The 14,455-nt window shown below is 52.8% G+C and overlaps 2 protein-coding genes across 2 annotated transcripts; one reads left to right on the forward strand and one right to left on the reverse strand.

Annotated features, from left to right (window-relative positions):
• The first annotated feature begins 741 nt into the window (after positions 1 to 741).
• TULP2 (TUB like protein 2) lies at positions 742 to 7,784 on the forward strand. Its single transcript, XM_055311225.1, is given in 13 exon segments — positions 742 to 773; positions 1,231 to 1,282; positions 1,755 to 1,881; positions 2,488 to 2,625; positions 2,894 to 3,010; positions 4,023 to 4,147; positions 4,801 to 5,112; positions 6,011 to 6,026; positions 6,029 to 6,122; positions 6,641 to 6,755; positions 6,842 to 6,940; positions 7,188 to 7,359; positions 7,634 to 7,784. Coding segments are annotated over 13 exon segments (1,533 nt in total). The 3' UTR covers positions 7,768 to 7,784.
• Positions 7,785 to 9,642: 1,858 nt separating this feature from the next.
• PPP1R15A (protein phosphatase 1 regulatory subunit 15A) lies at positions 9,643 to 13,264 on the reverse strand. The gene is made up of 3 exons (XM_055311868.1): positions 13,046 to 13,264; positions 10,487 to 12,334; positions 9,643 to 10,075 (listed from the first exon to the last, which is right to left on the reverse strand). Exons 2-3 carry the CDS (start codon positions 12,323 to 12,325, stop codon positions 9,728 to 9,730), a joined length of 2,187 nt encoding a protein of 728 aa, XP_055167843.1. The 5' UTR covers positions 12,326 to 12,334; positions 13,046 to 13,264; the 3' UTR covers positions 9,643 to 9,727.
• Positions 13,265 to 14,455: the final 1,191 nt, after the last annotated feature.

Raw genomic sequence — 14,455 nt, forward strand, 5'->3', positions numbered from 1 at the left:
AATCAGAGACACACACGGAGGGAGAAGCAGGCCCCCTGAGAGGAGCCTGATGTGGGACTTGATCCTTGGACCCTGGGATACAACCTGAGCCAAAGGCAGACGCTCAACCACGGAGCCACCCAGCTGCCCCTCTTGGGTCCCTTTAAGGAATACCTGCATGCCCTTCCAAGTCAGAACCCCTGTAGCAGGGTTGCCTGGCTGCAGTGGAGGCCAGGGGTCATTGCTTTGTTGGAAGTGGAGTGTAGAGGGCCAGGAGGGAGGGGATTAGGGCAGGTCCTAGGGAATCCCTCTGAGCCCTCTTTCTTTGCCTGCTTACTTCTCAGAGACCCAGAGATTAGGTCCTCAGCTAAAGAGAGGGTTAGGTATGTTTAGAAATTGGCCAGAGAGGCAAGGTGCCGAGACATGAATGTGAAAAGCCTCTGCAAGCAGTAGGAAAGGAGTTTCCAGGATCCCAGGCAGGTGGGTGCTGGAGGTCTAGGGTCAATGGCGGTCGAGTGTCTGGAGCCTAGAGTCCTAAGTTCCCAGGCCTGAGTATAGAAGGGGGAGAGAGAACTGGATTCCTGGGCACCCCCCCCCAAAACTATGAAAGCTGGAACCAGGCTTCTGGGTCCCTGAAAAAAGTAGGTACTGGAATTTGGGCTTCCTGAGAAAATTTAAAGCTTAAGATCAAGTTTTGGAGAGCAGAGTCCACTGGGATGCTGGGTCTGTGTCCTGACTCCTCCTTGTTCTTGCTTCTCTAGAATGTCCCAGGAGAATGTTATATGGAGGAAAGAGTGAGTGGGGAGACAAGATTGGTGGTGGGGGGAGGGAATGAGGGTGTAGGAGGAACTTAAAGTTGGATTATGTCCACACTCAACTCTGTCTTCATGACCATGTTTTCAGGTTCAGCGCCATTAGCCTAGTGGTAAGGGGCTGGGGGCCTGGACTTCCTGGTCCTGAAGGGAGGGGTCTACAAATGGAGACTGGTGGGTCTGAAGGAGGAGGGGCTGGGGGCCTGGACTCCTGAATCTTGAGACAGGAGGGCCTGGGGTCTCTGACTCCTGGATTCTAGACAGGCCAATGCTGGGAAAAAGAGCTTCAGAACTGGTGGGGCCGGCTCAGGTTCTGCACCTTCTGTGACCTCACAAGTCCTCAGAACCCTAAGTTGAGCAAGAAGAAGGAAGGGAAGGAGGGACTCTTGGGCATCCGGGGTGCCCTGCTTCCTGTCACCATGGCCTGCATCTCTCTCAGGGCAATGGGGGATGAGTTCACTGCCATGAGGCTGCAGAAGCTGGAACAGCAGGTACTATGCCACAACCGCCCCCTTCCATCCTCCATAAGCTTCCAGGAGCACCAACCCCAGGAGTGGCACTGGGACTCCTGACCCTCGTTGGCTCTCTCCAAGCCTCAAGTTTGCAATTAGGAAATGAGATAATAGGAATCTGGGACCCTAAAGAAGCAAACGGTGATGGGAGTTTAAAGTTTCTAAGGAACAAGGGTTCTGGAGGGCAGGACTGCTAGGTCCTGGGGGTAAGAGAGGACGGGATGCCAGGACTCCTGGATCCGAGGAAGGAGGGGTCTAAGGACTGAGAGCCTGGACTCCCGGACTCCCTCCCGAGCATGTGTCCCCTTGCCCCAGGCCCTCCTTCATCCCCGTCTTCCCGTCCGGTTCCTGGCTCCCAAACCCCCCTTTCCCACTCCCTCAGCGGCTGCTTTTTATTTTTTTTATTTTTATTTTTATTATTATTATTATTATTATTTTTTTTTTTTTTTAGCGGCTGCTCTTTGAAAAGAGGCAGCGACGGAAGCGCCAAGAGCCCCTCATGGTTCTAGCCAATCCCGACGCTTCTCTGCGGCCCCGGCGATGGTGGAGGCGGGAGGAGCGCCTCGCAGGTGACAGCAGTGAGGAAAGTTCCTAGTGTCGGGCAGGAGCCTAGAGGGAAGGGTCTGCGGGTGTTTGGGACGCGGCCCAAAGGGTTCAGAGGGGAGGGCGCGAACAGAGGCCAGCAGAGCCCTTAGGGGCGTGGGAGAGACTCCTGGGGGAGCCCGGGGGCGGGGCAGGGAGAGCGAGGGGGCGGAGCCTGGTCCCATTAGAGGGTGGGGCCCGAGAGAAGCCTGTGATTGGGCTCCCTGGAGCTCTGGGGCGGAGCCTGGGGTAGCGGGTGGGCGGGGGGGTCTGGTCCTGGAAGGGGCAGGGACTCAATTCAGGAGAGAGGGAGGGATGGAATTAACAAAGTCCGGGGGACGGGGCATGGATAATCCACTAGAGACCGGTCCTGGAGGGACGGAGAGCCCGGTGTGGGATTGAGTATGCACGGAGTTCGAAACAATTTAGCCACACGGTGTGCCTGTTTGAGTCTTAGGATGGAGTTTACGTTCTGAATGGGTCTCAGGCGTTTGGGCGGTCGATCGCGGAGTCTGGGAGTCAGCGAGGAAGCGGATCTTTTCAGGGGACTGGAGTTTGTTCCTTGTGTTAATGGGCCTCGATGCACCTTCTCCTTGGGGCAGGCCTTGGGAATCCTTTGCTCCAGGAGAGTGTGCCAGAGGCACATCTGAGCTCTGGTGCCCACAATGCCCTGGGCATCGTGAGCTGCAGTGGAGATGGCAGCGGTGAGCGTGGCCCACTGGCGTCACCGACAGAAGCAGGTAATCTCGAGTCCTTGGACCCCCTATACCCTAGAACTACACTCCCACCGGAATCCAGCAGTCTGGAAACTCAGTCCTTGCTCTCCAAAGGATCCTGGTGTCCAGGCCCCCATGTTCCCTGTCATCTCTCACACTCAGGAGTCAAGGTCATGAAACTCCTTCTCCAAAACTCAGGAATCTGAATCTCCACGCCCCTTCCCTACCCCCTCCCCAATTCCCCACCCCAGAAATCCCAGTCTCTGGTCCCTCTCCCTATTCTGGCTACCAGACAGTTCCGTTCCAGAGTTGGAAGAAGTCCCAGTGGAGGATGTTCCCACTTTTCCACCTCCTTATAAAGAGCCTCCAAAGACTCGACGCAGGGGTTGGCCAGCCCACCAACAACCTGGTAATTTCAGGGACATTGACTGAAATCTGGTCCCCTGGTCCATGTGGCAAATCCTCCCCCCGCTTTTTTATAACAGCTTTAAAAAAAAAAGATTTTATTTATTTATTCATGAGAGAGAGAGAGAGAGAGAGGCAGAGACAGAGGCAGAGGGAGAAGCAGGCTCCATGCAGGGAGCCTGATGAGGAACTCGATCCCAGGACCTCAGGATCATGCCCTGAGCCGAAGGCAGACGCTCAATCATTGAGCCACTAAGGTGTCCCTTATAACAGCTTTATTGAAATATATTTCACATTCCATGCAATTCACTCATTCAAAGTTTACAATCCCGTGGTTTTTAGTGTATTTACAGAGATGGGCAACTAGCACCACAATTTTCGAACATTATTATCCCAAAGGAAACTCTGTACTTTTTAGCAGTGACCCCCACACACACCTCATTTCGCCCAGCCCTAGACAACCACTAATGGATTGTCTCTTTAGATTTGCCTATTCTGGACATTTCACTTAAATAGAATAATATAGTATATGATTTTCGTGATTGACTTCTTTTGCTTAGTATGTTTTTAATGTTATTCTATGTTGTAGCATCATCAGTATTTCGTTCTTTTTTTTCTTGTTATGTCCTAATATTGTATGACAAACCTATTATCATGACATGACCAACTATTCAATAACAGGACTCTTAATTATCACCCCAAACCTCATCCCTTGCTCCCATTTTAGTTCCCAATCTCTGATATATGATGCACTCACTTTTTGAGACAAGGGAAAAGGAGGGTTCGAACCCCACCCTGTCCTTATACCCAAGGCAGTCAGAACCTATTCAGCCAGCATGGACACCCATGCACATGGGGGAGGAGGAGAATCTGGCAAATAAGTGTGATGAGTAATAAGCAGAGGTCAGGAACCTAGGATATCTGGCCTTTTCCTGCTAGTACTGGTGACCTTGTCCCAAGCTCCTGGGACCCCAGTGTCCTGTGTGAGTCTTCCTCTGGCTTCTTCCACTCCTTAGGGGCCAGTGCGGAGGAAGAGAGTGAATCCCAGGATGTTGGAGATGAATATGAGTCACCCAGTCCAGGACCAGACCCTGGAATGGATGGTGATGACCTAGGACGTGAAGACTTGGCTTCCAACAAGGTGGGAGGTGGCACTGCCAATCAGGATATAGGAAGAGGACTAGCCTCGGACTCTAGAGAGGGTTGGTCTAAAATTCTGCAGCCCAATCAGAGGGCCTTTTTCCTGGTGAGTGGAACCTGTTATGATTAGGCTAGCGGTGTCTCTGTGTGTGTGCCATTTATGAAGTCAATCTGGAGGATTTAAATCGATGTAAGGACATATATTAAAATCCAACCCACCGAAAGGCAGCGAGCTTTGGAGAGGGCGAAACGGTGTTTGGGCTAGTTGACACTCACTCAGGTATTGTTGAAAATCAGATAGTTTCAGTTGGGTAGCTCTGGGCCGTATTATATGTTACCTAGACCTTACCGACCCTGGTTTTAGATGAATGGACAGTGCTTTGGAAGGGATTCTTCGATCGGTAGATGGAGTGGGCGTGGTTTCAGAGGGAAATTGTTAGTGGTGACCAAGGAACAGATAAGGAGGGGGCCCGGCTGCGTGGACCCTGAAGGTAGTGGCCGACCGGCAGGTGGCCGAGATGTTTGACTAATGGGCAGAGAGCGTGGCCGAGAAGGGGCGTAGCCCCATGCGGGCGTGGCCAATCAGGAGTTGGGAAGGCTGGGGCGGGGGCGGGTCTCAGCCGTCCCTCACCTTGAATTTGGCGCGTGGGCTAGGGCGAAGACCTGAAAGAGAAGAAACAGAAGTCGGAGTCTCCCGTGAGGAAGTCCCCAGCGGCGGCCGAAGCGGCGGTGTCCGAGGCCCCGGGAGGCGAGGTCGGCGCAGGCAGCAGCGATGTGGGGCTCTCGCCCCAATCGCCCCTCCGCGCGCCGGGCCCTCGGCTGGGACAGGACACCGAGGCGTATGTGCTGCGGCCGGCTCTGCCCGGCCTCACGGTGCAGTGCCGCATCAGCCGCGACAAGCGCGGCGTAGACAAGGGCATGTTCCCTTTCTACTATCTCTACCTGGAGGCGGCCGACGGCCTGAAGGTGCGGGCTGGCGGACTTTCGAGCAAGCCCCACCTCCCAGGAGCAAGTCCCGCCCCTTTCTGAGAGAGGTCAAGACTTTCACGAATCCAGGTCTCGCCCATCATTGAGCTAGGACTTGTGAACTCCAGAGCCAAGCGCTGCCCTTTACGGAACTAGGCTGCTCTCGCAGTAGCACAGGCCCTAACCAAGCCCGTAACTAAGTCTCCTCCTGTCTGGAGATGGGCCCACTTTCTCAAAGTCAAGGCCACGCCAATCTGTGTCCAAAACCCCACCACTTACATACACCCTGGAAGTATTGGCTCCGTTGTGTTTGTCCAAGTTCGGCCTTTCACTGAGCCTTCTTATCTATCAGGCCCTCACTCATTCCTGGGATAAGCCCCGCCCATAGGAACCAAGCCCCACCCCTCGTGGATTTTTCTCTTCTAGAACTAAGCCACGCCCCTCTCAATCTGGCCAGCTCCCCCTAGGTGTGGTGTGGCAGCCCTCTCTTCAAGGGACTCTCCCCCAAAAGAGGCTTTCCCTTTACTCAGTAGTGCCAGAGGTGAAATGCCTACCAAAGTCGCGCTGCAATGTTCCAAGTAAGGCTTTTCCCTGTTCTCCAAAGCCGCCCAGCCTGCCACAAGTTAGGCTCACTCCTGCCTGGACTGAGCCCTAACCCAGGACCCAATGGTGAAAGGCATGGTAATGGGGCGGGGGTTGATATTAAGATGTGAAGCTCCCCTTCAGGACCCAGCTGATGATTTCCTTCTGTGAGAACCACATCTCCCAGCAAGGCTTGGGATGCTTATTGCTCCATTACCCTCTCCTCTGTCCTGGGAACACGGTGTCTCCTTGTCTTGGACCTCTAACCCTAACCAGATGTCAGAAATTGATTCTGATGGGCTCTTCCTATCCACAGCACTTCCTTCTGGCTGGCGCAAGAGAAAAAAAAGCAAAACCTCCAATTACCTCATCTCTCTGGACCCCACAGACCTATCTCGGGATGGGAACAACTTTGTGGGCAAAGTCAGGTGGGCAGAGCCATGATATGTGTGAGAAACAGGTAGCAAGAAGCCTCAGGGTGGCGGAAGGGGCAGGGGAGGAAAGGACAAGCCGGCCACATAGCTAAGTCCCACGGGCTCTAGGACCTTTTATCTTAAGAGCCAGGCTGACAGGCTGTGTATTTCTTCAGGTGGTAGCCCCACTGTGAGTGGGAATAAGAGGACTTAAGGGCTTTGGAGCAGAGGCTGACATTTGAGACATTTGACTTCTTGGGAGGCAAGGTGGTGGAACTCCCAAGTTCCCCCTATGGGAGAGGGCTGCGATGAGTGCATTCTTGCATCTTAGGGGCAGGAAAGTTCCTAAAAGGCAGGGGGCTAAAATCATGGCTCATCAAAGAAACAGAGGGGGCTGGCACTATGGATACATGGAATATGGAACTTAAGTCCCAAGTAGAGGGTTAATGGGAAGAATTGATGACATAGGAAAGCACTTAATGTACAGCAAAACAGTAATTACCTTTACTCTGACCACTGACCTCTTGGAGCAGATCTAATGTCTTGGGTACTAAGTTCACCATCTTTGACAATGGGGTGAATCCTGAAAGGAAGAATTTCGTCCCGGAGACCGCTCGCATCAGAGAGGAGCTGGGGGCTGTGTGTTATGTGAGTGTCTGGGAGACAAGAGCGAATGAAGCAGGACGGTAGGGAGGGAGAAAAGAGCCAGGCTAACTGGAGCATACTACCCCCAGGAGACCAACATCTTGGGATTCCGAGGACCACAGAAAATGAATGTGATCATTCCAGAAATCGATGCCCAGAACCAGAGAATCAGTGTCCAGCCACAAAACGTGAGTTGGCTAAAAGTTGGGTTGAGACTCTGGGTCCAGACGGGGAGGAAGGTCTGGGGGATCTGCTCTAGGTCCTAAGGGAGAAGAGGGCCTACGGCTTGCAGGTGGTCATATGTGAAGCCAGAAGGGCTTTGTCAGACTTTTATGTTTGTCAAGGAGGAGAGATTAGGGACTCAAAATTCTGAGTCTGGAGAAAAAAAAAAGTTCATTGGTGGCAGTTAACCATGCCCCCTACTTTATCTTCTAGGGGCTGGAGTCACTACTGAGTCGTTTCCAACGGGGGGCCACCCAGAGGCTCATCCTGCTGCAAAACAAAACCCCCTTGTGGAGCCAGGAGAACGGCACCTACGCACTCAATTTTCACGGTCGAGTCACTCAGGCCTCAGTCAAGAACTTCCAGATCGTGTATCCGGATGGCCGTGAGCTCCTAGGAATCAGTTTATAAACTTGGGCAAAGGGTAATGAGAGGACGAGAACTACTTCTCCCAGCAGCCCTTGAGCGTTTTTCTAGGCAGGGCCGATTCCACGCCGTTGCAAAACCTGCTGGGAGCTGTAGTTTAAATGGCCCTCAGGGTTTCTGGACTTAGTGGGAGCTCAGCACAGCCTCGGAGAAGTAAGAGTTCTCTGAGTTCAGAGGACCTTGGAAGGGAGTTGAGAGGTGGGGCTAGGCTTAGTTCCTGACTTCCTCCTCAGTGGACTACCTCGTGCTCCAGTTCCGCCGCGTGGCCCCGGACACATTCACCATGGACTTCCGCTTCCCGCTTTGCCCACTCCAAGCCTTTGCCATCTGCTTGTCCACTTTCGATGGAAAGCTGGCCTGTGCGTAATCCAGTGAAATGCTGTACCCTTACCAGCTGATGTGCCTGCTCATTTGGAGAAAGGGCCCCCGCGTGCCTTCGTTTGCACCACGGTTATGGTTTGTCATAACCAACACAACATAACACAACATAACCAACACATCATACACTACCTGGGGGCCCAGTCCTCCCTCTGCTCCAGGGAGTGGGTAGGCTTCTTGGCAGCACCTGCTTTTGCCAAACTCAAAGAGTCATGGAAGATGGATGGGTCTTAAACAATCAAAAAAAGAAAAAAAAAGTCAAATGCTCCTCTGCTGCAAAAGAGAAAAGCACGCTGGAGCACAGGTCAGCTGGGTCAGATTAAGGTGTCTCTAAAAAAGTGATTTTCAGGGATCCCTGGGTGGCGCAGTGGTTTGGTGCCTGCCTTTGATCCCAGGGCGCCATCCTGGAGACCCGGGATCCAATCCCACGTCGGGCTCCCGGTGCATGGAGCCTGCTTCTCCCTCTGCCTATGTCTCTGCCTCTCTCTCTCTCTCTGTGTGACTATCATAAATTTAAAAAAAAAAATTTTTTTTAAAAAGTGATTTTCATGCCACATCTGAAAAATCACAAGGAACTAGAGCCAGAGGGATCAGCACATCAGGCAGTAGGCAGAGCTCATACGAAGGTCTTACGGTGAAAAGGGGCTTGATGGGTTTGGGAAAATGAAAGGATAGTGTGGCAGGAGCTTGGGGAGCCAACAGAGCAGGGCAGGGTCAGAGGCAGGCCAGGGGGCAGGATATTTGCACCACTCTTTTTCGAACTACTGGACAGATCTTAGGAGGTCAGAAAAGACTTCTAAGTTGAAGTTGTAAACTTGGATGGGTAATTTAAGACGTGCACGGGTGAGAGTGAAAATAATTACCATACTAGCCACACTTACATAACATTGGTTATTTGGTGAGGATTGTTTTATTTTTATTTATTTATTTTGGTAAGGACTGTTTTAAATATAAACTTGGGATACCTGGCTGGCTCAGTGGGTGAACAGTGGGATCTTGATCTCAAGGTTGTGAGTTCAACCCTCATGTTGGATGTAGGGATTAAAAATAAAATCTTAAAAAAAAAATTAAAAATGCAAATAAATCTGAGCTCTTTTGGGGCCTTAGAGTCCTGTAAGGCATGTGCTATTTTTAGCCACATTTTATGGGTAAGAAAACAGCTTATGGAACAGGGCTTACAAAGGTGAAATTGGACAGCCGAAAGCCTTGAGCAAATCACCATATATTTATGTACTTTTAAAAGATTTTATTTATTCATGAGAGACACAGAGGGAGAGGCAGGCTCCTTGCAGGGAGCCTGATGCAGGACTCAATCTCAGGACCCCAGGATTGCAAATCACCATTTAAAGGCCAGTAGGGGGGGGACACCTGGGTGGCTCAGTGGAGCATCTGCCTTCAGCTCAAGGTGTGATCCCGTGGTCCCAGGTAAGAGTCCCACATCGGGCTCCCTGAATGGAGCCTGCTTCTCTCTCTGCCTGTCTCTGCCTCTCTGTGTCTTCATGAATAAATTAATAAAAATCTTAAAAAAAAAAAAAAAAAAAAGGCCAGTAGGAAGATAAGTTGATTCCAGGGAGGTCCAGAAAGCTGGAATTGAACCTTTTTTTAGAGATCAGTGAGCCCAGCCCCAGGCCCCCTAGAAGAGGTAACTCCCAAGTTTAATAAAATTTAGGCCGATGCCAAAGAAAAGTGACAAAACCCACCAGCCCTTAGGTTCAAAAGCAGCTTCAGGACAAGAAGAGGCAAATTTGAGGGATGATGGGAAATAGAAAGTTTGTCCTGTATTGAGGTACTCACCTTTATCCCAAGGGTGGTGGATTATTGTTGGTTCAGATACAGACAGTAACATACACACAGGGGACATTGCTTGCTACAAATCAGAAGGTTTTATTTCTTGTATGAAACCACACACACAAAATAAATAGTTCATATAAATAGGAAACTACATGATCTTAGCCACGCCTCCCACTGAGGTCCAGGCCAGGGGATAGGGACATAGGAATGGAGGGAGATGCCCCAACATGGCTCAAGGGTGTGGTCTGGATGGAGGAGACTGGTAAAGTCTGGGCAGGAGCAGGTGTGGTGGCCAGAGGAGGGATAGGGTTCCTGCAGCGTGCCCAGGCCCTGGCCCGGGCAGCAGGGGTGAGACAGGGGCCCAGCTGCTCCTGGGCCTGGGCGATCCGCCGGGCGAAGCGACAACGATCCCGGGCGAGCTGCTCCCAGGGTCCGCGGCGGGCGGCCTGAGCCGGTCCTGCCCAGACAGCCAGGAGATGGACAGAGACTTTCTTGGAGAAATGGACCTGGAGACGGACCAGCACAGACACAAGACATACGTGTCCACAGGGGGGAGGGGGGGAGAGAGAGAGAGCCAAAACATTTATTAGTTGCACAAAAATGCTTGTTATCTTAGTCACCTGCTAGTCACTCACCCACGGGATTCTCCATGTGACTCACTGCAGGTGGAGGCTGTTTCCTGGTGCTGACATGAACCACAACAGCTTCCCTCTTCCCACAGGGCCTCTTCCCATGGGGCCCCAGCCTCTTGCAAAGGATTGCATTACAGTGAACACAACCCTCCCAACAGGGTTTGCATGCAATCCCCTGCAACACACAGGGGGTCCAGAAATTGGGGCATTCAGGCCTTCTGCCCCCAGGCCTAGGACTTCCAGCTCTTCCCCTAAGACTTGAGAATTTGAACCCTCAGTACCCACCTTTCTGGCCGTTAGGGGAGTCTCAGGGTCTGGATGCTGGGTGGGGGTTTCTGGGGGCTTGAGTCGCCTCTGCAGTCGGAGGGGCAGCCGAGGAGGAGCCCAGGGAGGTGGTGGCTTCTCTCCAGGTAAATAGATGGCCACTCGGAAGGGGCAGGGCTCAGCTTCTCCCCCTCTCTCTGTGTCCTCTCCAGGCTGGTATGTCCAGCCCCTGAGGAGGGTGCTCTGAGCCTGAAGTGAGGGACTTGGCTCTGAGTTAACTGCCTCTGAATCATCATCTTTCTCTGAGTCCTCTCCTGGCCTATACACCCAGGCCCTCACGAGGGCACTTGTGGATGGGATGGAGGAGGGACCCTCAGCTTCTCCCTCCTCTTCAGCTGTTCCTGAATCACTGTCCTCATCTTCTTCCTCTGAGTCCTCTCCTGGCCTATACACCCAGGCCCTCACGAGGGCACTTGTGGATGGGATGGAGGAGGGACCCTCAGCTTCTCCCTCCTCTTCAGCTGCTCCTGAATCACTGTCCTCATCTTCTTCCTCTGAGTCCTCTCCTGGCCGATATACCCAGGCCCTCACCAGGGCACTTGTGGATGGGATGGAGGAGGGATCCTCAGCTTCTCCCTCCTCTTCAGCTGCTCCTGAGTCACCGTCATCTTCTTCCTCTGAGTCCTCTCCTGGCCGATACACCCAGGCCCTCACGAGGGCACTTGTGGATGGGATGGAGGAGGGATCCTCAGCTTCTCTCTCCTCTTCAGCTGCTCCTGAATCACTGTCCTCATCTTCTTCCTCTGAGTCCTCTCCTGGCCGATACACCCAGGCCCTCATGAGGGCACTTGTGGATGGGATGGAGGAGGGATCCTCAGCTCCCTCCTCTTCAGCTGCTCCTGAATCACTGTCCTCATCTTCTTCCTCTGAGTCCTCTCCTGGCCGATACACCCAGGCCCTCATGAGGGCACTTGTGGATGGGATGGAAGAGAGAACCTCAGCTTCTCCTTCCTCCTCAGCTGCTCCTGAATCACTGAATTCATCCTCCTCCTCCTCCCATTCCTCTCCTGAGTAACACTCCCAGGCCCCGGGGCAAAAGCCTGAAAATGAGGAGGAAATGGAGCTTTTTGTGGCTTCTTTATCCTCTGTTCTTTCTTCCTCTATGGCTTTATCTTCTTCCTCCCTGGGACAGTACACCCGAGTTTTGGGTTTGGATCTTGGAGATAAAGGGAAAATCGGTGTTCTGGAAGCTTCTTTGTTTATAGCTCCTCCTTCCTCCTTTTCCTCCCCTGGACAACACTCCCAGTGTGATGGAGGAAAAGAGAAGAACATGACCACTTTGTCTTCTGCAGCTCCTCCTTCCTCAGATTTCTCCTCAGAAGGGTCCTGTGGGGTTCTTATCAGAAGGCTGGGGGACAGGGGAGCAGGCTGGCCATCTAGGAATTCACCTTCCTGCTCTTTAGGGACACTGGTTGCTGCTTGTTCCCCACCATATTCTTCATCTTCATTATCTGAAAGTCCCCCCGCTTTAAGAGAAGAACTGTTGGCTTTTAGATTATGGCGGGCCCCCCAGAATGCTTCTCCATTCTCGTCACTTGCTCCACTGTCTCCAGTCTCTTCTTGAAAGTGCCTGCCCCAGAGGGGATGGTGAGGGGCCAGAAAAGTCTTAGCTTCTCTCTCCAGGCCAGGTTTTCCCCGATCGGTTTTGGTTACTGCTTCCCACGGCCAGGGTTCTGGAGATCCTGGGCCTCTCAGGTGGCTCCAGGCCCTGCTGAGAAGGCCCATCAGCGGGGACAGGAGGAAAAAGGGGTAGGTATCCCTCCAGGGGACAGACTGATGGGGCACTTGGCCTGGGGCCATCTGTCTGCGCTGGAAATAAACAAAGGAACTAGTTTAGAAGCCATTTAGGGAAGAGTATCAAGCGAGGACTGAGTCATAGCAACCATAAACAGTAACACAAATAGCAACAAGAGAGTCCCTGCCCCACATTCTTGCTGATTTCTGCCACTTCCATCTCTACCAGAGGCACAGCGGTTCCCACCTCTCTTCTCTCAATACCCAGGAGTCAGAGGTTCCAGCCTCTTCTCTCAGACCCAGCAGTCCCAGACCCCAGAATTGAGAACACAGGTCCTCGACTTGCTTCCCTTGGGGACAAGGTCCTAGTCCCTGGTTCTGTCATCTTCTTGAGGATCGACAAATCAGGCCCTCATCACCCTCCTCCCTCTGAGACTCAAGAACTGCAGCCCCCCCCCACCCCACACCCCCGCCCAGTTCCATCCCTTCCACCAGGAATCTAGGAGTCTGGCTTCCAGAACCCTCCTCTCGCCAGGCTCAGGCCTCCAGGCTCCCAATTTCTTCTCCTGCGTAGGTCTGGGCCCTCGAATCTGTCTTGGTCCCATCTCTCCCCAAATACAGGAGTTCCGGTTCCCAGGCCCTCCTTCCTCAGGATCCTGGAGTCCTGGCCTCAAATTCTCCTGTCTCGGTACCCAGAAATGCAAACTCCCTTCTCCTTACTGACCAGGAGTCTGATCCCCAGCTCCCCAACTGCTCGGGGCCCAGGCGTTCGGACCCCTCACTCACCGATGGGGGGCTACGCGTCAACCTGGGGGCAGGAGCGCCGGCTCGGGTTGCCACCAGCGATCGCAGCTCAGGACGGCTCGGGAGGCCAGCGCGTTCATCTCGCCCTCCGGTGTCGGGCTTGGGGACTCCGGGTACCACCTGCTGCTGCAAGCACTGTCGCGGCGAAGGGATGCGGCGTCCTGAAACTGAGCGTGTAAGTTGCACAGCAGAGCTTGGAACTGACGCAGCCTCCAAAGGCTTTTATAGCCCAACGCAACCTCACGTGCTGACGTCACGGGGCGGGGCTTTGAAACCAAAACCACCGGGCTCGGGATTGGAATTCTCGCGGAGATTCCAAGGGTTTTATGACGACACAGCGACGTTTCCGAGCGTGACCACGCCCGAAACGGGCGAGCTGTCAATCAAATGCGTCCCGGGCTTCGGGAGCCGCGGATTTTCTCCCAATTCCCGTTCCGGTGCGAAAACGCCTTCCCAAAACCCCAGTGTAATCAGCAGGCCTCAGACCAGAGTCTCCCCCTTCACAACCGGTCCCGCTTCCTTCCTGGTTGGGGAGATTGTTGACTCCATTTCACAGATGAGAAACTGAGGCTCCGGAATGAAGCCCCTTGGCGGAAGTGGTCACAGCAATCCACATTGATTGCAGATGAGAACAAGAATGCAAGCACGCTGAAGGCAGGCACTTGGCTTTGCTCACTGCTTCTTTCTTTCTTTCTTTCTTCTTTCTTCTTTCTTTCTTCTTTCTTTCTTTCTTCTTTCTTTCTTCTTTCTTTCTTCTTTCTTTCTTTCTTCTTTCTTCTTTCTTTCTTCTTTCTTCTTTCATTCTTTCTTTCTTGATTTTATTTATTCATGAGAGAAACAGAGAGAGAGGCAGAGGCACAGCCAGAGGGAGAAGCAGGCTCCATGCAGGGATCCTGATGCGGGACTCGATCCCGATCCCGGGACTCCAGGATCAGGCCCTGGCCCAAGGCAGGCACTAAACCACTGAGCCACCCAGGGATCCCCATAATCACTGCTTTTTTTTTTTTCTTTTCTCGGTGCTGGACACATAGTAGGTGCTCGACATATTTGGGTGAGTGGATTCGAAACCAAAACCTCAAAAGACTCCTTAACTGGTCTCAAGCCCAAGGCTCAGCACCTGGATTTCATCCACTTCAAACTCACAAGAGCTCATACACCAACCGAAATTTTGGCCAAAGAGCATCCACTGAACCTCATGGGAGTGGGGTCTCCAGCCACAAGTTTCAGACTCTGGGACACAGTCCCAATTCCCTGCCCCATCCCTCCTACCTGGACCCTAATTTTGCTCCTTGAAATATCCTCAGTGAGAACACACCTGGATCTGAGATAGATGTTTGGCCATGGCCCCTTGACCCTGCCCTAGCCATGATCCAGGAATCCGGGGTCACTCCC

The sequence above is a fragment of the Nyctereutes procyonoides genome, unplaced genomic scaffold (genome assembly GCF_905146905.1).
Source record: "Nyctereutes procyonoides isolate TBG_1078 unplaced genomic scaffold, NYPRO_anot_genome, whole genome shotgun sequence".
NCBI classification, from domain to species: domain Eukaryota; kingdom Metazoa; phylum Chordata; class Mammalia; order Carnivora; family Canidae; genus Nyctereutes; species Nyctereutes procyonoides.